Source organism: Lathamus discolor, chromosome 5 (genome assembly GCF_037157495.1).
Source record: "Lathamus discolor isolate bLatDis1 chromosome 5, bLatDis1.hap1, whole genome shotgun sequence".
Classification (NCBI taxonomy): domain Eukaryota; kingdom Metazoa; phylum Chordata; class Aves; order Psittaciformes; family Psittacidae; genus Lathamus; species Lathamus discolor.
This window is the reverse complement of record NC_088888.1, coordinates 248060-272378: the sequence shown is the minus strand read 5'-3', so window position 1 is coordinate 272378 and position 24319 is coordinate 248060. Positions and strand designations below refer to the sequence as shown.

Genomic DNA, 24319 nt, shown 5'->3' with positions numbered 1-24319 from the left:
ATTTAGCTTTCAGAAAAAAAAAATTACACCTTTATAAAGGGGTTTTGGTGCCTTTGAGAATGGTACATGGACAAGGAGCATTCTCCTGCTTGATCTTAACATCAGCTGGGAAGGAGAGATTGAATTATCACAGCCTAAAAGGGGCTGGGTTTGATTTCCTTTTGCAGATGGCTGGGTGCCCCAGTTAGGGGGTAAGTGGGCAAGGAGCTCCTCTGCTCCAAGGAGTGGCTTTCTGAGACAACGGGAGATGATGGGGCTCTGCTGAACACTGGATCTGGATACAGAATTTGGATCCTAAGCTGGGTAGGATGGTGAGAAAAATGCTTGGCGAGCACTGAAGCCACAATCTGGTGTTAACTGGGAGGATCGCTGGAGCAGCTGTGCAGCTCGAGGTGCAGTTCATCACTGCATTTGGATCCTGTACACCCTTGCTGTTCACACACCCTTGTTCACACAGCAAGGGTAATATGGAGCTGCCGTGAGGGAAAGATGTGTCTGAAACCAAGGTTTGAAATGTCTGGCTATGCCCATGAGCCTCTGCCTACATAGGTGCAAGGACACGAGAAGTAGAGGGGCCAGGGCGCGGAGCTGCAAACTGCTCGCTAAGGGGCCATGCAAGGTGTGTCAAGGGGAAAGAGAAGTGGACTAAGAGGAGGGCAGGTCAATTGCAGGTCTGGATTCTGTCCATCTTGGGTGTGAATGTGTTTGTTATGTTTGGGAGTACAGTTTCTTTAGCTCTTTACATTTCACAATTGGAACTCATCTTCAGCACAGTGAAGAGGTTTTACTGCACTGGATGTCTTTGCCCCTCTTCAGATTTTAAACCATAGATCATACCTCGTATTGACATATATCTTGACTTTGGGGGAGTTCTGTTGTTGTTTCAATATTCTCCTCTTAGAAGGTGTAATTTCTCCCTTTGTCTTTTAGTTTTTGTCTTAACCACCTAGCACCCATGTTTCTTAAATGCAGCCTCAGATAGAAATTAGTCATGTTCCAGCTGGAAATAGAAGGATGCAAATATAATTAAACCCCAAAATTAGACTGGAAATGTTTGTACATTTCTTCTTGCAGATGATGTTACATATTGGTCCACAATACTCTTATGAACAGGACTCAGCTTTGCTAACAGATGAGAACATAAATGTGCTTATTTGACTGATAGGAAAGACTAGGTGTACAGGGGTTGAGTTGTTCAGCTGAAGCTGGTCGTGTCAGTAGTCAGCAACGACCCAGTACTGTGAAGCTGGAATAACAACACTAAGGAAGAAACTTAATGAGCAGTAACGAAGTCAGATGAGGAAGGACTTGGATCGTGCTCATACCTGATTGCAGATGGAAAGAGGGCTGTTCCATTGGTAGATATATTTAGAATAATGAGTCTTAGAGTATAGACTACAGTGAGAGAATGGCTGCTGACTGGGGAGTTGCTGCTGAACAGGAGGATGAATGGCAAGCTCATTTGGGAACATACCCACATTTCTGCTTAGGGCTCAATGACAGAAGGGAAGGGACATGAGGATGAGGCTGGTGTTGAGGGTTGAGACAGAACCTTCTTTTTCAGACACCCTGCAAGCACAGGGTTAGCCTGAATTGCACCAAGACCACCTCCTTGTCCTGGCCCCAGGAACTGCATTTGCAGTACTCGTGTAATTTGTGCTGAGGATTGGCAGTGAACCACAGCCTGTGGTACCATCGGTACCGTTTGGTGAGGTTGCATGGGCAGGGAGGGATCTGGCAGCACTATGATGTGGTATTTGAGCCGTCTGATCTGTGCCAACAAGTGGGAGTTTGTGTGAATTTACCAGCCTGGCCATAAACCAGTCTGCCAGCTACTGTCCCACCCTGTCACTGGAACAGGGGGTGGGGTGGTGGGACTGAGACTCATCATGCACCCACTGATCTCTCAAGGCAAAATGGTTCCCAAATGGGGTCAGTTTCTCAGGCCTGAGACTTGGAGACACTGATTTGCTCATGGTACTGTTCAGAGCTTCAAGAGGAAGCTGTGGTGCTTCCTGATGACAGCTGGATGACAGGAAGGGGATTGACACAAAGCCTTCCCAGTCTCAATTCCCTTTCCTCTGAAGAAGAGGTATTCAATAGGACCCACGCTCCTGCCATTAGATGGAATAAACTGGGAACTGTGTATATTGTCTACAGCTGGAATTAGGAGAAGGCTGCATTGCAGGCTTGCTTTACCCTTCGTGGGGAATGTCCCCTTGAAAGTCCAGCTCTGTTTAGAAGCGTATTGAAGAGAAGTGCCAACTGTATGGCATCTGCACATGGGCACCCTCACTGACAGGAAACCTCCCCTCTCCTGACTTGTTTCATTACTTTTTGTTTGGGAAGTGATTCAGTGCTCCCTGTTGAGATGGGCGTTAGCAGCCCTGTGCTGGGGGAAAGAACATCTGGTGGGCACTGCGGTTGGTGGCACTGAAAAGTGGAGCGATGGAGCTCAACAGCTTGAAAGGAGACATTTCGGACGTCCTGTGTCTGAATCTGCAACTTGAACAAATGAGGCTTCCTCGCTTCGTCCTGCGCTGTGTTGCAGCAGACACGTCTGTCAAAAACCGTGCTCCGAGAGGAAGTCCTGAAGGGCAGGAAAGGAGATTTCTCAGCAGAATGAGTTCTTCCTAAACCTGAGCCCTCTAAATTGAGTCCGAGTTATCTGCATAAGAGCAGAAACAGGCAAATGAGGAGAGTGAAGCGCAAAGGATGAAGCAGAAGTTTCATGTCAGAGGGGGGGCCTGGCTTGTAATTGAGCTAGCAAAACATAGAGCGCAGCAGTGATGAGGATCAGTGAGCAACGGGTGCAATCCTCAGCTGTGTTTCCAGGGACCAGAGGACTCGATTCTACAGCAATACTTTTACCTTTTTTAACACAATTCATGAGCTTCTAAAGCTTCCCAGCATGTGTGTGGGTCCCATGCGCAAACACCAGCCCGACAGCCAGCATCTCTGGGAATGCTGGGGGAAATGGGAGGAGAACCCTTCCTTGTGCTGGGAGCTCAGAGCCTGGAGGTTAAAGCTGAGCTGTGTGCAACCTGCCCCTGGGCAGAGCCAGTTCCAGCACACGGCCCTCTTGAACTGCTTAGACTTTGGTTTTCCCAGGTTTTGCTTCTACCTTAGGGCAAACCCTGGTGTGTACAGCAATTCCTTTTTACCCTTTCCTCGGGAAAGGCTCTAACACGAACCTGAGCGTGCTTTGAAACGCTATGGGAAACACAGTGTCTCAGTCTAAGCACACAGCGAGCAACGGGCTTTGCGGATTCTAATCATATACAGAATTAATGTAATGCTTTTTAATGAGGAAACATATTATGATTAAAACACCAGCTGGTGAATGAGAGCAATAAAAGCATTAGAGGTTTGTATCTTCAGAGTGTTGAGTTCATAGCTCACTAATAACCTTGGGACTTAAGTTGCTAATAATAATGCTGCGTGTTGCTAGGGAATGGTGCTGTGTGGAGAGGATATGCCTGCGGCGTGATGGAAACTTGCTGAACCTCTTTATTCTTTTATTGAACACAAATACTGTCTGACCCACAAAGTTGGATGCCATTTAGTGTTGGTTAATGTAATTTGTCCTCGTTAACTCATAACTTACGCAGCGTTGTACTGCAGCATGGCTATTTTCAATACTGGTTGCTGCTGATGGTACCCTAAATGTAGCAGCGTGCAGTTAGTGGGGCTCTTCAGTACTCTGGCTGTTGTCTGCCACTGAATTGCTACATGCTTCTGTGAATTGTACCTTTGTCTACAAAGATGAGGCTCACCAGCAAGTATTTTAGGGCAAAGCCTGTATTTCTTGCTCCCCTCTTACTCTGCTTAGTGTTCAGGATTCGCATCTTGACCTGGGGCAAACACTAATTTTCAGGTTTGGGTTTGTTTTTTTTTCCCTTCTGGATATTTAATTGATATTGTTATCAGATACCGCATATGTTATACTGCACATTACACTGCAGTATAGAACTGCAGATTGACTACAATGCCTCATTTAACTAATAAATAATGTAGACCTTGTGGTACTACTGTGCCTGGTAGAAGGTACAGCTGAATTCCAGCACTCTGACAGATGAGGGTAGCGATGTACCTCTGACGTAATGCAGCCTGGGCACCTCAAGGAGGACAGTGATGCCCATAAACCAACTTGGCTGCGTTGTTGGAATCCTATGGGCCATCACAAGTTACATTAGCTAGCTCTTTGCCTCCTACAGGGTATTAGTGTCTCGATGCACTGCCACTTCTCCTCTTTGCTTTGTCCAAAGGGCTCCTTTGCAGCTCTGTCATGCTCTATAACAGAATAAGGTTTATTGTAACACACTGAGGTAGTTATGCAATATGTGATATTCATAGTCTCTCTGTCAGTCTCCCACTGATAATGATTCGAAACCTGTTTGTTGATCTCCTTCAAATGATAGACACTGAAATTCCTGGAAACTTCTGAAAATCACTGCCCTGACAGAGCGGAAAGCTGAGATTTGTGCTCCCGGTGTTGGGAAAAGCAGCAGAATTCAGCCGCTTTGCAGTTATTTGTTGGGGCTACTTTGCCAGCTGTAATTCTGTCTGTCAGACTGTCCGTAGCTGCAGATTATTTGCATGTTGTCTATTAGCTGATTAAAACATTAAAGGAGACCTAGGCTCCTTGTAGGAGCAAGTTTGAGAGGCAGAGTGTGACTCCCACAGGAGAGCAGGCGCACAGAGATGTTTGTCTTCAGTCTTACCTGCACCCTTCCACGCTGCCCTGCAGGTGTGGCCATTTCAGCTTTGGCTGAAAATACCCTCTCCTAAGTGGTTGGTTAACAGAGGTTTATTCAAATACATCACATGGATTTGGTTTTGATACAAGAAGAACCCTGAGAAAACAAAATGCTGGGCACGGTGAGGTCATACGGCAGATAGGCACTGTTCGTACAACCACGTGTTGAAACAAACCAGTTCCTAGAGTCTGAGGATCAAATCCTTGTTCACAAGCTTGTCTTCCACAGATGGCCCCTAATCTTGTGTTCTGCCTACTCAGAACAGGCACTGAGGTTGCTTCCTCCCTCCCCTCATGTCTTACAAGCAAGATAAATTCCTGAGGTCGGTCTTGGGCAAAGTCATCCCAATGGCCACCACGCTTTAATCCTGTCAGGTGCTTGCTGTTGGCTTTGTGAAGCTGAACTGCAAATGGTCAGTAGTCTAACAGGGGCTATAGCCCTTTACTGGGACAAATGACTAAGAGCTGGTTAATAAAATAACATATTGCAGGTTTTCAGCAAAGCTCCTATTATAACAATGGCAATGTTTGAATGGAAGAAAGCTAAGGATGACGTTCCAGCCTTTCATGTTTCCCTTTCATATAGCCCCATATAAAACAGGCTTTCATTTTCGTTCATTCCCTTTGTGTGCTCAGAAATGTGTTGTTTCAAAGCAGTGGTCAGTCTTGGCATAATTTTATGTTGCATTATTATCATGTATTTATCAAATTAAAATGAAAATATTCTGAAGATGTGATTATATGAAGTTTTCCATATTTCTGGAATGGAGAAGGACAGGTCATTGGTAAGGAAAAGCAAAACAGCTTTACATGAAACATGCGATCATCAAAATTCAATAGCTGGGGTAAAACCTAGAAGTCAATGAATCGGAAATCATTTTCAAATCATTCTCTCTAGAAGAAGCAATATAATCGCTTTATTAATAGTCTTAAGCACCAGACAGAAAACACTGCTTCAGGTTGTATTATTAAACTCTTGAGTGTCCTGCCTCATACAGTAGAAATCAAATCACTTTAAAATGTTCATCCACAGACCTCTTCATCAGTTCAAATGTTCATCCAGACCTCTGGAGCTCTGGTCTCAGCAGATGTTCATCTTGAAACACTTGGAAACAAATACCCCTCTTCACTGAGATGTCTGGATACCCTCCTGGCCTTCTGCTCATACACAGCTCTTAATGGTCCGTAATGGAAAGTCTGCCTTCTGCCATCCACTCCTAGACCAGTGTCTCTGTAAATGTAATTATTTGTATTAGCCCTAATAGAACAGCAAGAAGTTAAACTATGTGGATGATGACTTTGCAGAACAGTTTGGATGTTGTATGGAGGCACGGCAGGAAAATTCAGTGTCCTGATTTATGTGATTTCTGTTGATGATGCCACTTCCAGTTTTGCCTTTAGGAAGCAGAAGCTGGGTTTCAGCTTATGTATACTGGTCTGGTTTTACTAAAATCTATTACAGTTCACTCTAAAGCCTCACAGGTGTTTTTTACCCTCCATACTTTTTCTTTCAGTTGGTATTATGCTAAATTAGCCTTGAAATGAGCCTCTGTCCTAGATCCCTATTTTCTTCTGCTTTGCTTGTTCTATTCTAGTGCTCCTGCTTCAGTAATTTAGCCCTGGGAAGGGTAAATGCGCTTGCTGGAACACCACTGAGCCATTCACACAAGAAGCAGATGAATTTTCTTCTGTTAAGGGAGTCACTTTCTGTGGAAGCTAAATGAAACTCGAGCTTGGGCTGAATTCAGTGAGTAGTTTCACCTGCATAAGGAGGAAAAACCAGTAAGGAACAGTGTATGTGTTTGTGTGTACCAGCTTCATTCCAGAAAATCTTGTGTTTTGCTGGGGTTTTTATTGTCATTTAAAGCTTCAGAAATGCTATGTACTCTCTTTTTACTGAACAGCTCACAACTCCTGATTTGCAGGGTATCAAAAATACTACAAACATGAATGTCATAGTGACAAGATGATGCTCCGTGGCCATTCAGGCTGGCAGATCCATTGGTCTCTTCTCACTCACAGAACCCAACCGCTCGCCACAAAACTGGCTGGGAAGTTGCTTATAGTTGTTAGTGCCATCACTGCTGCTGCCTCTCATAATTGATAACTTCGGATGAGATAAAGGTGGTTTCAGGATAAACCTAAGGAAGTGAATACACTTCAGATACATTCTAGTGTGTCTGATCATGAGTTGTTTGTTGGTGCAAAAACTACAGCAAATATGCAGTTACTTCCGTATCAGATTCTGCACTAGGTGAAACTCCAGCCCAAATCCACATAGCCCAGTGGAGCGTACTGTAATGGGTGCTATCAGTAAACCAAAGCCTGAAAATCCAGAATTGTAGATGGTGTTATATACCAAATACAGTGCAAAGGTTCAAGAAGCTTTTTCTTTATAGAAGTACATGGTAGAATAACTGTGAGGCAGTTTCTATGTTAATTGCATGGCACTAGTTCTTGCTCTTTCTGCACATTTAAGCAATGATGGGTTTTTCATACCACCCTTGCACCCTGTTTTTACTACAACAGGGGAAATCAAGTCTGGAAAACCGAACATGGTGGTAGCACCAGGGTCAGCCAAAGCATGTTTGTCCTTGTTGGGAGAGTAAAATCAGCATCCTGAGTACTGGAACTATTTGGTACTCGGTGAAAATCCTGTAAATAAGTAAGACTGAGAGTGCCACAGGCCCACAGTGCTTTTATTGAATGCTCTGCTCTCATCACAGACCTCAGATGGCAAAAGGGCCGTTTTGGTACAGTTGCTTTATAGTTTGTTCCATACTCTGTGTCCTGTTAACTTTGCAGTCCCCAAAAGGCATCAAACTGGGCCACATGCACTGTCACAAATTCACAGGTAGCATTTCCATTGACGTTGTGCAAGCTCTGCAGACACGAGTCCTGTGTCTGGAGCTGCAGAGATGTGGCCTATTACAGACTGCTTAATAAGAAAGAAATTGCTCTGGGCCGTTGGATCTTTCTGATGAAATATGAAAAGAATCTTGAGAGGGGAAAGATCCTTAGGGATTTCCTGCCGTAATCTGTGCAGATGGGCAGAAACTCTGCCAGGCCTTCTGGTTTGGTTTGGTTTTTTCCTGTAATGCTCCTCACGCTATCCTTGCGCGTTTGTGGAGCCGGTCATTATAACAGAAACATAAAGGACTTTGTTCTTTCACAAGTACCCCTTCCACTCTGGCCTGGATTTTGCCAGTAGGAATTAAACTTGGCGAAGTTGCTGTGCAAACCTGAACCAACAGAAGTTCTGCTGATAAAGTGAAGAGTATGGAAATACAGCCTAAAAATGAGTTTATGCCTTGCCAGAAACAAAACTTGTTCTGATTCAGCCCCAGGGGAGAATAACCATCCGATACATGGCAACTTGGCAGGGCTCCTCTAGTTCTGGCCCCACACTCTGTGTACTAGCAAAGCTGACTCTAAAAATGATAGCATAGAGGATCCTTGCAATTTTTCACACACACAAAAAAGGCATGAAGAGTAAAACACTTGTTTGAAACCTTTCACAAGCTGTGGAGTTGGAGACCATCACATCTCCAGTGTTCACAGCTCTAGGAGAGCAGTCACTGCACCTCCTCACAGTGTAAAACTGAAATAAGTCAGGAGGAAAAGGGCGAGTGGTGCCTTTTTGCCCAATGTATGTTAAAATCCAGAGGAAGACCGTGCTGCAGTTGTTAAACTCTAAGTTGTCCAGAGTGGATTTCAACGTATTCTTCTTTCAAACTTCTCCTTTGCCATGTGAAGACAGGCTTTGCTGGGTCTTGCATAGTTTAATCTCTTCAAGCCAGTGGTGCAAACCTGGCACAATGGTTTCTTACTGGTACTAGCATTCAGTTTGCTTGCTTATTGACGCTGCTGGAAATCTATGTTTCCTGAAGCGTAGCAGAAAGCCAGAATGAAACCTGCAGGCTTCCTGTGTGCAGACCTGCCTGCTGCTCCCAAGAAATAATGCACAAAATTGCTCATTCATGCACCTAGTTCTGCAACTTTCCAGCTCAGTTATTAGGAGCAGAACTGTTCATACAACATATATACTAGAGAGTTCTGTTCAGCAAATGCTTAGTAGAAATACCTAATAAAAGCAATGGAAGTTGACAGGCTGAGAACATTGGGGCTGTTCAGCCTGCAGCAGAGAAGCTGCGTGGAGACCTCAGAGCAGCTTCCAGTGTCTGAAGGGGGCTGCAAGGATGCTGGAGAGGGGCTCTTCATCAGGGACTGCAGCGATAGGACAAGGGGTGACGGGTTCAAACTGAAACAGGGCAAGTTCAGGTTAGATCTAAGGCAGAAGCTGTTCCCTGTGAGGGTGCTGAGGCGCTGGCACAGGGTGCCCAGAGAAGCTGTGGCTGCCCCATCCCTGGCAGTGCTCAAGGCCAGGCTGGACACAGGGGCTTGGAGCAAGCTGCTCCAGTGGAAGGGGTCCCTGCCCGTGGCAGGGGTTGGGACTGAATTATCTTAATGTTCTTTCAACCCAAAGCATTCTATGACTCTAAGACCTCCCCTTCCTGAGGCTACTCAGACATGTAAGGTGCTACTGCTTGGAGAGAACTGTGGAGTCCAGCTGTGTGGTTGCATCCACAAAGAAAGGAATGGGTGTCATGGAAACAAGTTCATTACTCTATAACCACCCGACCTCCCTTGTCCTAGAAGCAAGAACAACCATACTGTGAATAGGTGTGTGATTGCCTGTGGCTTCCCACTCCCAGGAGAAGCATCAGCAAAAGCACAGACACTGACATCTGCTCCTGGGAAGGGCGGGCAGCACACCAGGGACTTTCTATTTTTACTCAGCTTGCTTTATCCCATACAACTTAAATAAAGAACATGGGATTTGAGCTTGTAATCCAGGAAATCCGTATTGCATTGGACTTTGTTGCAGCCCATTGGGTCAGTGAAAGTAAAAACTGTGCTACACACAGATGAGGAATTCCTTGAAGGGCATGTGCCTCTGGATTATTCATTCTAATATGGTCACACTTGGATATTGCATTATGACTTTATTTTTATAGAGGGATCGAATACACAGCTTCTCCACTTGAGAGGCGCTATTTGTCAGGCTGGGAACACGTATGGATGCCGTTTCAGCCCCTTGTCCAGCAAGCTGCTCTTCAGTGGCCATGGGAGGCTGTTGCAGAGCTTTAGAAAGGCATCTGGGTGAACTGGGAAACCAGAAGTCTCTGGGGTTGGCAGAAACGATCCTTTCAGATTGCTTTTGAAGCTTTCCCAAAAGGAGAGTGCATTGGTGGCACAGGGCTATGAGCTGTTTGGTTTCCCCACATCTCGGTGCACCCATGTGGGCTCCAGCTTTATCACAACCTAGGGCACTGCTGGTGGTGTTTTGTGAGCCTGGAGTCCTGGCTTGTGCTCATCCTGCGGGGCTGTGCTGCTCACAGCGAGTGTGCTGAAGCATGGTTTTTCTTCAGCATAGGAGCAGAGTTGCTTCGTCAGTCCCATTTCAGAAGACTGATATGTTTTCCTTAAGCTTATGCAAGAATAAGCTTTAACAAGCAGCACTTCTCTATGGCAGAAAAGCTGCATTTCATTAGTTTTGATCTCCAGGCTGCAAGTCCGGGTCGAGTTGGTGGAATTGATAGTTATGACCTCTCCACTCCCCCAGACATGTTCTTGCCTCTTTTCAAAGAAGTGCTGTTATCATTTTGGTTTAAGGCGCGGTTTGCACGCAGGCAGTATTGTGAATTAGACAGAGCTCAATCTCTTGCAGGTAGGTAAGAGACTGAGGATTACACAAATGATCTTCCTTACATATTATTATGTGAAAGGCTAAGAATGGCTTTGTGTGGTGGGGAAGAACACCCGGTTTGTGGGGGCAGGTCGCACTGAACTCTGCCATGGATGCTGTGAGCTGTCTGCCCCATGCCTCAAGGGAATGTTTTGTAACAGATGCTCATTATAATTAATGCCTAAATTCCTAATTTTGAATGCTCAAATTTAGGGCAGGGATGAAATCGGAAAGGGAATCCAAGGTGTTTGAGGCAGCCCCACACCACAGATAGATAAAGCAATTGATAGCAAGTGTGTGCCTGAATTGCAAGGAAGATATAGAGTGGGTACAATATACATTTGAGGTAACAAGTGGAAGAATACTGCAGGGAAGAAGTATTTCCTCTGTGTCTTTGACATAGTCAGGTGCTTGGGAGCATCAAGTCATTTGAGGCCCCTACATTTGCATGCTATAGACTTGCCGCTGCAGTGAGGGGTTCTCCTGTGTACCTGGAGTGGGTGCAAGCTGCGGAGGTGACAGGATCACATCCCTCACAAAGGAGTTTTCCAGGGCTTGTTCCAACTTGCAGAGAAGAAACGCTGTGTGACAAATGTGTCCCTTCCAATAGGAGCGTTCCGGAAGCTCTCCCGAAGCACTTGGGAATGATTCTGTTCCTTTCATGGCACTGAATGTTTAAAAATGCTGTGGGGAAGAAAAGAGAAGTGAAGTAGAAAATGGTTCATGGTCTTACAGAATACAACTGGGGGAGTGAGGGAAGAAGTGACAGTGGTATGCAGCTGATGTGAAGTGAAGCAAAGTACCTCCCCCTCCTTCCCACCTCCCTGGTTTTGCAGCACTGGATGCACTGGGCAAAGTCATTTAGCAATATGTTTGCGCGTGGAGTATCATCTCACTTTGGAGCCAGAGGGTGATGAATGTCTTCCTGTGGGCCAGACACGGGCTGCTTGCAATAGCCTGGGTGGGAAACATACCCTCGAGTTTAACTTTCTTCTATTTTAAGATCATGTACAAACAAAATGGTTCTTTCTGTCTAGTGCCAGACCCAAAAGCAGTCTGGTATCATACAAGAAGCACCAGGAGGTAAGATCTGATACCAGTGAGATACCATACTTGACAGCGTATACACTGTTTCCTGATCCACAGGCATGCTTGTGCTCCCTCTCAAAGCAAATACGCTTCTACTTAGCAATTTGTGCATCACTTGCACTTCAGCTAACTAGATTTGATTCAAATTCATCATCTTTAATAGCATAAGATGCAATTAGTCCTGCATATGCAAAATACTTCAAAGGTGGGGGTTTTGTGCCTGTAGATTAAATTCAGGCTTAGAGTACAGGCAGGTTCTTCCTCCTTCCCATTTGAAAGCAGAGATCAGACTGGTTTCCTGTGAAACTTTTCCCTAAGGTTAAGAGCTGGAGAGTGGGGGGAAAGATGGGTATAGCACGGCATGAAAAGTAAATGGCTTCTAACTTTGTTTTAGAGCAGCTGAGCATGATTGTATGTGTAACTTGCCTGTACACACACTTCTTCCTCTTTGTGTGAAAGCATTTGGATGTTTTTACACCGTAAGATCTGCAGGGGTAATGGCTTGTGATGGGGGCGGAAAAAACTGATCTGTGACTCTTCCGAAGCCTCTTGGGAGGCTTGGATTTGGAGGAAGGAGGATAAAGATAGAATAAATTATATATATATATGTGTGTGTGTGTGTGAGAGAGAGAGAGAGAGAGAGAGAGAAAACACCTCTTAAACACTCTTCAGCTTTTTGATGTCTGTAAGAGTAGATTCCTAGTTTGTCTTGGTTTTATTCCTTACAATGCCTTTTAGTTTGACAAGCTTTATTTCAAGGCAAGATCAAGTAATTAAAATCTTAGTATCAATATAATCAGTCTATTGACAATTTAAAATCTCAAGGCAAAAGCCTGTTGAGATGAAATGGTCATACTGAAATACTGCGGAGGAATCTTCTCCTTAACATGCTTTGCTTTTTAAAGCAGCTGAAAGATAGGTGGGGACTCCCAGCATCATCTCAAGTGCGTTTATTCTACTCCTCCCACATAAAATGTCGGGAAGGAGATCTTATTTAAAAACCATTACAAAGATGTAACTATTGAATTCACGTTGGGAGAAAGATCATTTAAGAAGGAAAACCACTGTCTCTCGGCAATAAGATAATGTCATGGGGGACGGATGATTATCCATGAGATAATATTATTCCCAAGTACTGTAAATCTCGGCTGCTTTCCCTTCCAAAGCCACTGCCTTGGGGTATGAGAGCTTATTGCAATTGAGTCTCTACTGTGCATTCAAGCCAGAACACTGGAGTATAAGCTATCACTTAAAAATGCTTCTTGTTTGTTCATTTCTCAGTGCCGGGAGGTTGCATCATTTTTAGTACAAAACTGAGAGTGTCTTTAAAGGTAAAAAGAAACAAATGACCAAAACACAACACACAGAATGAACCTGTAGCATCCAAGTCAGAGTCTTAGCTCTGGGGATGACAACTCCAAATACTGAAGCAGCCTTCTTGATGCTGCAATTCACTCCTGGGTCTCCTGACTTAAAACCTTATTTAACATTTGGCCGGGGACCAACCACTCCTTTTGAAGGTAAGGGTGTTCTTGAATAAGCTTTGGTGTCTCTGTCACAAACGGTAATTCAAACCACTTAAACCCTCTTGAATCCTCACACAAATCTGGCATCAGAAATATTTTTAAGTAGATACTTAACAGAGCTTTTATTAACCAGGAAGAAAAGGATTTATAATGTCATCATTTCTTGATCTCAAATCTAACTGCGTGAAAAGGCAACATTTTGCTGTCACAACCTGACCTTCTGGTTAGAGCTTGCAAGATCTCCTGTTCTTCACAGTATGTTGCTGGGGGAATATAGAAATGCAGCCTCCTCTTTCTCTTGGGACTGGAGCCCTGCCCAATGGCTGCAGGCAAGCAATGGCTTTGTTCCAGCTAAAGCGGGGATGGGAATCGGACAAGCTGAAGCAGCACTCTGGTCAGCTTTTTGCAGAAGGGCAAAGTGAAGAGTTTTTCTGAATCCAAACACAGAAAAATCACCAAACCCCCCAAAAGGATGATTCAGTGTCTGGTTATTTGCAAAACTCGATGGTGTTTTCTTTTTCCTGTAGTACTTGTTTTTAGCTGCTGACACAGGGCTGGAAACAGCCTGAACCAGGGCAACAGGAAAACAATTCTGATATGAATAGTTCCAACCCTGACCTCTATAGCAATACATGAGCCCAATCTCCCAGATGAGTTCCCTTTATGACAGCTGGACCTGAGTGATAAGTGCCAGTGGTTGTTCATTCCACAAGCACTTGGCAGAGTATTTCCACTGGTTAATGGACTCCGGGATAACAGCCGAGTTGCTTTCTCCACACCTACCTTACCAACAAGCAGAGAGTTGTTATCCAGTGTGTGAACTCTAAAAGCACTGGAATTTCTAAGACTCACTGCAAATAGACATTTTCTAAGCAAAGCTCACCCTGTGAAGTTAGTGTGCAAAGCATCCTTTACTACAACCCTTGTCGGTAGTGCTTAACAGATGATACACAAGCAAAGCAGACAGTAACCTCCATGGTGCTTGCCTCCTCTTTTTTCTTAATAGGACTAACCAGCCTACAGCACCAGGTTCTTGGTGCCATGGGAGCACAGGTGAATGAGGGTCACAAATTTTATCACCAGAGGCAATGCAGCCATCAGTTCTTGAACTTCATTGTTTTCTCCTGTTCTTTCAGTCTTGCTTCCTTAGAGATTTCTTCTTCACTGACTTGATCTATCCCCTCCTGAAATCCCAACATCGACTGAAAGCTGAGATCACAGTACAAGCAGCTATTTTTGAATCATAGAATGCTTTGGGTTGAAAGGACATTAAGATAATTCAGTCCCAACCCCTGCCATGGGCAGGGACCCCTTCCACTGGAGCAGCTTGCTCCAAGCCCCTGTGTCCAACCTGGCCTTGAGCACTGCCAGGGATGGGGCAGCCACAGCTTCTCTGGGCACCCTGTGCCAGTGCCTCAGCACCCTCACAGGGAAGAGCTTCTGCCTTAGAACTAACCTGAACTTGCCCTGTTTCAGTTTGAACCCATCACCCCTTGTCCTGTCGCTGCAGTCCCTGATGAAGAGTCCCTCTCCAGCATCCTTGTAGCCCCCTTCAGACACTGGAAGCTGCTCTGAGGTCTCCACACAGCTTCTCTGCTCCAGGCTGAACAGCCCCAATGTTCTCAGCCTGTCTGTATATGGAGGTGCTCCAGCCCTCCTTTTTTTTTTTCCCTATGGAAATAACAGTAATAAGGCTTTGATACAACTGGACTGGAAAAAAGACAAAATGTTTTTAGCAAAAGATTGAAGAAAAAGAGAATTTCAGGTTCCTTTATTAATGGTTTTACTATTTATATGGAAAGTGGTTTCTGCACAGTTCTGAAAGAGATGAGCCTTTACAGACGCCAGTGAAGCCATGCTTATCCACAGCCTGGGTGACCACGAGTGAACACTTGATGTCCGTAGTCCGAGGAGGATCTATCAAATTAGAGGATGGTTTTTTTAAGACTTGTGTGAAACTTGCTGTTCAAGGCTATATTACAAAGGAAAGAGAATGAATAAAGAGGTTTACTGGCTTCTCTCTTCCACTCACACAGCAAAGGAAGTGCGCTTGTATTTGTGTACATAAAGAGCTATGTGTATGCACTGAAAATAATAGGCAGCTGAGTTATGACAGTGACTTGTAATCAAAAATCACAGTTAAACACCCAGTGAGTTCTGAGAGAGGGTTTTAAGAGGATTACCACCTCAAAAAGACTGCAGCAAGGTAACTGAACCAGTTGTCTGGTTTGAGATCTATGAGTTGAACTTAACCCAAAAGTGTACCAATAGGTTTATTGCACTATCGAGCCAGCTGAAGTAGTCTGGAACTTTTCAAGAGTTGCCTGTTTTATTACTCGTGTAGTTACCTTTATTGCACAGTAAGATAGTTTGACAAATGAAAGTCCAATAACTGGTATAACTGATGTTACAACACTGCTGCTCTCTGCTGCATACAGTGACGCTAACATTATTTATGATATGCCAGCATTTGTAGAAGTTCCACTGCCACCTGCTTAGGTAAAATGAGCTGTGTATGACAGAAACAGGTTCCCAACATGTTGTTAGTAATGATTTGCTGTTATTATTCTGAAAACCAGCAGTAGCCCCCTGCTAAGGAATGTGGACCACAGCCCACAAAGCATTTCTCCTGTCCTCCCTCTAATTGTTTAAGCTGGAATGAAGAAAAAGCTTCACTTTCTCCAACTATCCACACGCTCCTGCAAGACAACAAGTACAAAGCTGAAACCATGTTAAAATATGTCTTTATGTTGGTTTACATTGATTTTTAGAACACGTAAGGCAACTGATTTAATACCCTTTTCTCTGAGAAATGTGACCTGAATAACGAACCCCACATGGTCACCGAATGAAAGCAAGTGCAGATACATGCAGGAGGTTCTTCAGGGAAGTGTCATGAGTCCCATGAGTTGTGGTTCATTTATTTTTGGTTTCTTGGTTGTGAGGCCATGTACAGTGCTACTAGACAGTAGATTGTCCCGCCTATTGTTAGAGCCATAGTGGTCCGATAAAGCAGCCGGTCCGGAACTCCTCGTTTCAGGTGTACTGGCAGCCCATCTGGTTTCTGTGGGAAGGAGTGAAACAGAAAACAAAAAAGGAAGTGAACACCCATATCAAGATCATAAGGATCAAGCTTAATTCGGGTGAACTAAAAGAATTCCACATGGGAAACCTCCTGACAAATAGGCTATCTGCAATAAAGGGTATTATGTAGTTTTCATTTAGCAAGACAAATGCAAAGGCAAGTTAATTTATTAGCCAAAGCTGTTAAGTGCAGGCAGAGAGAATGTATCTTGCAATATTTCTCAAGAGGATCTGGATGGAAAAAGTGTCACTAAGAAATGAATGTGAAAAGACACATATAAAAAGTGATTCACCAAGTCAGCCCAGCACATTCCAAATGCAAGGAGCGGGTAAGAGAGAAGAGGGAAGGTTATATAAAGCACATGCTTGAACTCCCTTAAGAGTTAACTGGTTTGTTCTAAGAAAAGTCCTAGTACACTTAGAAACTGCACAACTAACAAACCGGCTTTGAGAACTTCACTGTGCTTTTCTACTGCCTTATAAACAGCTCCAAAGTATACACGCAACAGTAATGATCTGCTCTGCTCCTTCAGATCTGCTTTAAGGCAGACACTTGGATTCCCAGGCAGAAAGCGTTTCCAGTTGTCAAATAACATAATAAGAATCTTCCGAAGCCAGGGAAAAGGCAGACAATGTTACTGGACTTTCCACTTTCTGTATTTATCTCCTCTGTAAGGCATATGCTACCTTGCAGTACAGTACAAGTATACAGGTTATACCATACTTGACACTTTCTTAACTAGACTTTACAAAATGCTGGTCTAGTAGAAGGACAGAGGTAGTTAGCTACATTAAAATGGGGAAAGATATGTCTCACTCTTGTTTTCTTTAAGTTACTCTAATTTTTCATTACCTGAAAAAGTTTCTGTAGGTCTGGCACCTTGTTTTTACCCAAGAAAGAATCAGTTGCTGGTATATCTGAAGCAAGTTTAGATGTTGTCAGAGCTGGGGATTCAGTGGAAACTATTGGTTTGAGTCCCTGCATAAATAAAGATTAAAATATCAAGGAATATAACACTTGCAAATGCACCAATTGTCACATTAGGCAGGCACTGCCAGGCATTACAAGGATACATTAGAAATAATATATAATAATATATATATATATGGAATATATATATATATATATAGAATATATATCTGGTATGAAGACCTGTGACAATGAGCTAAAGACGTGGTTGGCACACTGGTTTCTGAGCTAGATCTTTGGGTCAGGGCTTAGCAGGAACATGGAAGCATTCTTTCTGATTTCTCAATGTATTCCCCATGAGCAGCTTCGCATGGCTGAAGAGAAATCCTCAGTGTAAGAACTGTTGCAAAGGAGGGGGCTGAGGAGCGACTCTTCATCAGGGACTGTAGAGATAGGACAAGAGGTAATGGGCTCAAACTGAAACAGGGCAAGTTCAGGTTAGATCTAAGGCAGAAGCTCTTCCCTGTGAGGGTGCTGACGTGCTGGTCCAGGGTGCCCAAGAAAGTTGTGAATGCTCCATCCCTGACATTGTTTGAGGCCAGGCTGGATGGAGTCTTGGGCGGCATGGTTCAGTGTGAGGTGTCCCTGCCCCTGGCAGGGGGGGTTGGAGCTAGATGACCTTAAGGTCCTTTCCAACCCTAACTATCCTATGATTCTGTAATTTCAATGTAGATAATTTTTTAAGCACGTCATTAAATGACCCTTAATTGTCACTTATATTTAACAGGACTAGAACTGCAGATGTCATTAACATCAGTCTCACTACACTGAAGATAGTACTGAGGAATGAATGCCCCTACGCATCTGACCTATGCTTTATAAGAAAATGTTTCACATTGGTAATTTTTCTTCTGATACTAAGGTGTTAATCTTTTCTTTCTAATCATGTTACCAGGAAGCTGTGAATGCTCCATCCCTGGCAGTGTTCAAGGCCAGGTTGGATGGAGCCTTGGATGACATGGTCTAGTGTGAGGTGTCCCTGCCCATGGCAGGGGGTTGGAACTGGATGATGATCTTCAGGTCCTTTCCAATCCAAACCATTCTATAATTCTCTGAATTTATTCCAATCCTTGGACAAAGTACAGCAGATGTGTGCTCGTGCAGAAGAGTCACCATCAGCTGATTTCATTAGCACTGCTGAAGTCCTCAGTGAAATCCAAAACAACAAACAGAATTACCTGCCTACCCCGCTGTAAAGAGTGTTTGTTTTCCTGTCAGAGGCCTGAAGGTTGACAACATGCACAAAGTTAAAAGGAATTTGTTGCCTTGCTGGTGTGAATTCCCAAGTTAGATTTGCATTTCTGTGACAGCCCAAACCAGTTCAGGATTTGGAGCAGTTTCATGGCAATACCACCACACTTAAGCTATTGCATGTTAGGGGAATTGCTCAAACACATTAGAGAATGAGAAAGTAGAGAAAACTGAGGTAAGGACCAAAATGGCAAAGGGGAAACAGGTAAGAAAGTAAAGCTGAGAATTCTTATTTCAGAGCATGCACTGAAGTAGCTTTTATAGGCTTGCTGAACCCAGACACATCTAAATAGTATGTCCTTCATAGCAGAACATACCTCACTGTAAGAGGTTAAATATATTTGTTGCCACTAACACAAGGAATTTTTTAGCTAGGATCACTTAAGGCTTTGTTTGTATTAGGATGACACAAGTAAGTAAAAACGATTTTGTGTACATTTTAAGTACCATCTACAGCATAGGTTAATCATTATAATTTCTCAAGTAACTCCAAGCAATTCATAACAGCTAAAGTCACCAGCTCTGTGTTTTGTGGGGTTTTTAAATAGCCACAGGCAAAAGAAGTTGCATGAATTCAAGATATGGTAGCACTACTAAATTTCTACTAGGATCACAGTCAGCCTTGAACTAGGGAGAAGCTCACATAGTCATCCTCACCTGAAACTGATCCCACTTTTTGTACCTTAAACACCAGCCAACTGTTTGAATTAATAGTTTTTATTGAATTTGTAACAGTGATGGCAGTCATTATCCTCGTAAATGTGAGTAGTAGTTTTTAACCTCCTGTTTACTCAAACAGGCTAACTTGTTCATAGTACTGTACATAACTTTGCTAAATGGAAAATTTAAGTCTTCTAAGAATGCCAGCACTGAGATGGAAAGAACACCACAGGTTTCAGACTGAGACTTTTTTGGTTAGGATAAGCTGTTACGTTCCTGTCAGCAAAAGCATATCTGAAATACATTTTGACTGATACTTTGCAAGCCCCCACTAAGCTTAAACCTGCATTAGAACAATACTCCATTGGGAAACATCGGAATGGAACAGCACAGAATTGAGTGAATTGTTATACTGTGTGTTTGACCAAGCAGGATTTGAATTGCAGGATGTCTTCATTTCTGCAGAAACATCAAGACAAATAGAAGTATAAACAGCAAACTGTTTTACACACTGAGCTATGGTTTTATTAAATACAGCAATGAAATGTGTAGGAAAAAGAATTTACTTCATTTTGGACTTAGCGTCTGTTCGCTCAAGTGATTTCTTTCCTATTTTAGTCTCTATTTATCAGTTTAATCAGAGCGATGCACCTGAATGTGTCACAAAAAGGCAAATTCTACCAAAAAGCTGTCCTCAGAACACTGTAAAAAGGGACCGAAGGTGACTTTTGAAAATGCAGCTATTCTCTGTTCTATTGCATAGCTTGTTTGCTTGCTACAGTTGAGGACTAAGCTGTGTGAATGATGAGCCAGACACAAAAGACAGCGTTTCTTTCATCAGTCTGAAAAACCCACACCTATGAAGCGAGACTTGCGTGAAATGCTCCTGCTTGGAGAGTCTCATCTTCTCTATTATATTCTCTCAAAAACTAGGTTTTCACATTTCAGTGGTGGCACTGAAATGAAATACAATGCCTGATGATGACCTATAAAGGAATCACGGTGTTCTGGAAGAGAAGTATTTCTGTGCCTTGGACATTCTCCTTCCTGCTTGCAGAGCACACAAGTGAGATCTACCTAGACTTTGTTTGTATCTGCAGTGATATGTATCTGTGAACCTAGTTTTGCACGGACCTTTTACAATTCAGTTATGATATATGACACTACAGCATTTTCATCTACAAGATGTCAAGAATTCGTAATTTATCATGTCTTCTGTATCTAGTGTAATGATATTCATATCTAATATTCATTAATAGAATAGAATGTGGGATAACAGAGAATTCTCTATTCCCCCCTTATCTTGCTTCTGCCTTTTTAATCCCCCCAAAGCTAAAGATATACTTGAAAGAGGATGATTGTTATAATGTAATGGAGCCTGCTGAAAAGAAAGTTAAGTAATACTCCACAACCTGGTCTCCAGAAGCCAAATGTTTTAGGACAGCTTTACTCCAGGTGGTTTATCAGAGCTTTCTGTATTTTTATGTTGGGATTTTTCTCTTAGGATCCTACAAGTGATGCATTATTTGTAGAAAAATAGTCACAGTGACCTAAAGCCTATGTATAAACACTATGTATTCATAGTGTTCTAAGCTATACTCTTCCAGAAAGGAGCCACTTTACTGCTTGGGCTTGAAGCCCTTTTGCCCACACGTGTGACGGTAACCCTAGCCTTTGCTTTCTTCTACATAAATGATGCGTCAATGTTTATTCTTTGGCTATGACTTTGTGTAGAAGAGGTAATAACGCAACAGTGGCAAATGTTTTCTAGCACAGGAACCTGTTGGACATACACTTAATGAAGAGATGTACTTTTAGACTAGAACACTTTATCCTACTGTCTTCCCTGTGCCCTGCACCTCTATTACTAGTGAGAAGCCTTCCAAAGAGTGATGGGAAGAGAGTAAGATAAAAATTCTTCTTGGGGAAGAACCTGCCACATCAGAGAGTCACTGCTGCCCCACTCTTTACTTAAGATCTTGTGGTAATTCAGGATAGAAGGGTCCTCTGGAGCTCATTAGTCCAAACTGAGGTGAGGGTGCTGAGGCGCTGGCACAGGGTGCCCAGAGAAGCTGTGGTTGCCCCATCTCTGGCAGTGCTCAAGGCCAGGTTGGACACAGGGACTTGGAGCAACCTGCTCTAGTGTGAGGTGTCTCTGCCCACAGCAGGGGGTTGCAAAGGGATGATCTTAAGGTCATCTCCAACTCAAACCCGTCTGGGATTCTGTATGTCTGTTGTTTGGAGGCAGTTCTTTGGGAAGTCTGACTTCTTAAAAATCACCCTTCCAATCCTAAACCTCCAGGGTTTGTGTTGTTTTGTTTTGAGGGATTTGGTTTTTTTTTTTTATTACTAAACTGTAAGAACTTAAGTTTTTCGAAGTTTAGTCAAAAACCTGAATGCTGCTTAGCAACCACGCTGCGTTTAGCCCATGACATAATCACATTACAGTCTTCCTAGGATTACTTAGGATTCATCGTTGATGCACATATAAAGCAAACATGGTCTGTGATTTCTTTTCACCAATAGGAAATTATTTATGTATTTAATGCTTAAATATTTATGTATTTAATGCCTTAATGCTTGATGTAATCAGGATCTACCCTCTCTTCCCTCAGCTCCCCTCGCTCTCGCAGAATTAACCATGGACTCGAAGCATTTAAAGTATAACCCTGTATAATGCCACTTTTAACCTTTATACGCATAGTACACAGGTCAGTGCCGTAAGGAGGAAAGGCTGGTTTTCATTTTGCTTCAAACAAACCTGCCTAGATGCGTGCCCTCTCTACTAAGGGTGTCAATGCTTTCAGGAGTTAGTTTTTGTGCATGCAGGGACAAGGGACGGGGACTTCCCAGCCAGTTTAAAATGCCAGCAGCCACTGCTCCAGCCTGGGGGGCTCCTGCATGGCAGGAGCGCGTGTCCGCCTCTTGCTGTAGCACCCAACACGTGCCAAGAGGTGCCCCGCAGGACCGAGCGCCTCGCCTTGCCCAAGGTCACCCGACCGGTGGCGATGCACCGAGGACGCGCCCAGCGGGGCGCGGGCGATCCCTCCCCAGCCGTGCAAACGGCACCGGCTCCGGTGCGGAGGGGACGCCCCGGCCGGCGGCACGCAGCCGCCCGCTGCCCCTGCACCGGCAGGCCCGGCTCTGCGCAGCGAGCGGCGCCGTGCGGGGCAGAGGACGGGGAAGGTCACGGCGGCGCGGGCGGGCGGGCGGCCCCGTTACCTGCGGGCTGTATGCGTCGGCCGCCGCCGCCCCGACCAGCCGCTGCGTGACGCCGTGGAACCTGTAGTACATAGCGGGCAGCACCGGCGAGCGCCCCGGCGGCACACCGGCTGCGACGCCTCGCGAGGAAGGACCCCTTAACGTGAGAGGCCCCTCCGGCGAGCGGCTCCTGGCCGCGAACGCCTGTAAGGGGTGAGCGCAGGAAGCTGCCAATGGAGGGGGTGAAACAGAAATGCGGAGAAGCGCATAAATCGCTGTTAAAGCAGAGGGAGCGCGTCTCTCTCCACCGAGTGCCTGGGTTCGAAGGAAGATGAGGCATTTTTCAGTCAGGCAGCAGTAAGGACAGCTAACGACCCGAGCTACCGTGCGCTTGCGCACCACAGCTCCGGCCGAAGGGCAGAGGGACGCGAGCTGACCGCAGATGCTGTAGAGGGGCGGGGTTGGTACCAGCCAATCAGCGCAGCGGGATGGGAGGCTCCGCCCACTGGGCGGGGCGTACTGTGGCCGGGGTCGTGGCTGCGGCGTTATCGGTGCGGGCGGAGCCCGAGAGGAGCGCGCACGGGGAGCCCTGGGGCTCCCTGCGCCTCCCTCAGTCACGGCCGCCTCCGTTGCGTCCCCCGGGGTGTTGAGAGCTGGAGGCAGCGCTGGCCGCTGGTGTCTGAGTGCGTTCCGGCGGGGGGCAGCGGCGGGTGTGAGTGTGGAGCGTGATCTCTGCGTCTTTACCACGAGGATCCCTTCTGCCCCACCGTAACTGGAACCATCCGAAACTGACCCCTTGATTCGTAAAATAAGGCGTTCGTTACGTGAAACCAGCGTGCTGTACCAGGGCAACGTGGTGCGGTGCTGCTGCTGTTGTACGGGTCATCATAGAGCCCCAGACTGGTTTGGGTTGGAAAGGACCTTAAAGCTCATCCAGCTCCAACCCCTGCCTCGGGCAGGGGCCCCTTCCACTGGAGCAGCTTGCTCCAAGCCCCTGTGTCCAACCTGGCCTTGAGCACTGCCAGGGATGGGGCAGCCACAGCTTCTCTGGGCACCCTGTGCCAGCACCTCAGCACCCTCACAGGGAAGAGCTTCTGCCTTAGATCTAACCTGAACTTGCCCTGTTTCAGTCTGAACCCATCACCCCTTGTCCTGTCGCTGCAGTCCCTGATGAAGAGCCCCTCTCCAGCATCCTTGTAGCCCCCTTCAGGCACTGGAAGCTGCTGAGGTCTCCACGCAGCTTCTCTTCTCCAGGCTGAACAGCCCCAGTGTTCTCAGCCTGGCTCCATATGGGAGGTGCTGCAGCCCCTGAGCATCCTCGTGGCCTCCTCTGCACTTGCTCCATGTGTTTATGCTGGGGACACCAGAACTACACCTCCCAAAGCAGACCAGCAGCTGCAGGGCTGAGGTACCCCTGCAGAGTTGTGCCATGCCCTCAGCTCGAGGGCCTAGGGGTGCTGAGTGGTGCTTTGGATTGTGGGTCATAGGCAGTTGCCACCTGAGATGTTGTTGAAAGTTCAGAGCATCCTGCTATTGCCAGTCTGGCAGTGCAAGTTCATGGTTTGGGTTCACCCTGTTGTTGGTTAAAATTAACCATACTGAGACCTGATTAACAAAGGATCATTTGTTGTTAATGTTTAATTATTAGTGACCTGCACCCGTTAGAGTGTTGCCTATTAGGAGACCTACATAGAGTTCTGCAGATGTACTTGCTGTAAAAATATCTGTGGTCATGCACTGAGTGCAAACTATTAAAATACACTTTGCTTATAAACTGGGGGAAGAGCTATTCATAGGAGGTGGTTTAGAAAGTGAAATACCCATTTAAAAATATGTATGATATGGTTTCTTTACCCCCCCGTGTAACGCCTTCTACTTATTAGAATTTTGAGTTTGATGGCAACAAAATCGAGCCTTGAATCTCCTTGGATTCATCCCCTTCTGGACAGATGTGTCCTACATGAGGAAACCCCTGTGTTCTCTTGTGAGAGCAGGGCTATGAACCAGAAGCGCAGGTCCTCGCTGCACCA

General features: G+C 45.1%; 1 protein-coding gene across 2 annotated transcripts; it reads right to left on the bottom strand.

Annotated features, from left to right (window-relative positions):
• Window positions 1-15850: 15850 nt before the first annotated feature.
• Window positions 15851-22463, bottom strand: LOC136014539 (cytochrome c oxidase subunit 7A-related protein, mitochondrial). Of its 2 annotated transcripts, XM_065679280.1 has the most exons (3): window positions 22311-22463; window positions 17061-17186; window positions 15851-16187 (listed from the first exon to the last, which is right to left on the bottom strand). In XM_065679280.1, exons 1-3 carry the CDS (start codon window positions 22380-22382, stop codon window positions 16044-16046), a joined length of 342 nt encoding a protein of 113 aa, XP_065535352.1. In that variant the 5' UTR covers window positions 22383-22463; the 3' UTR covers window positions 15851-16043. The 2 variants fall into 2 exon arrangements, with proteins under 2 accessions (XP_065535352.1, XP_065535353.1); XM_065679281.1 differs by lacking the exon at window positions 17061-17186 and having other exon boundaries at window positions 22311-22457.
• Window positions 22464-24319: the final 1856 nt, after the last annotated feature.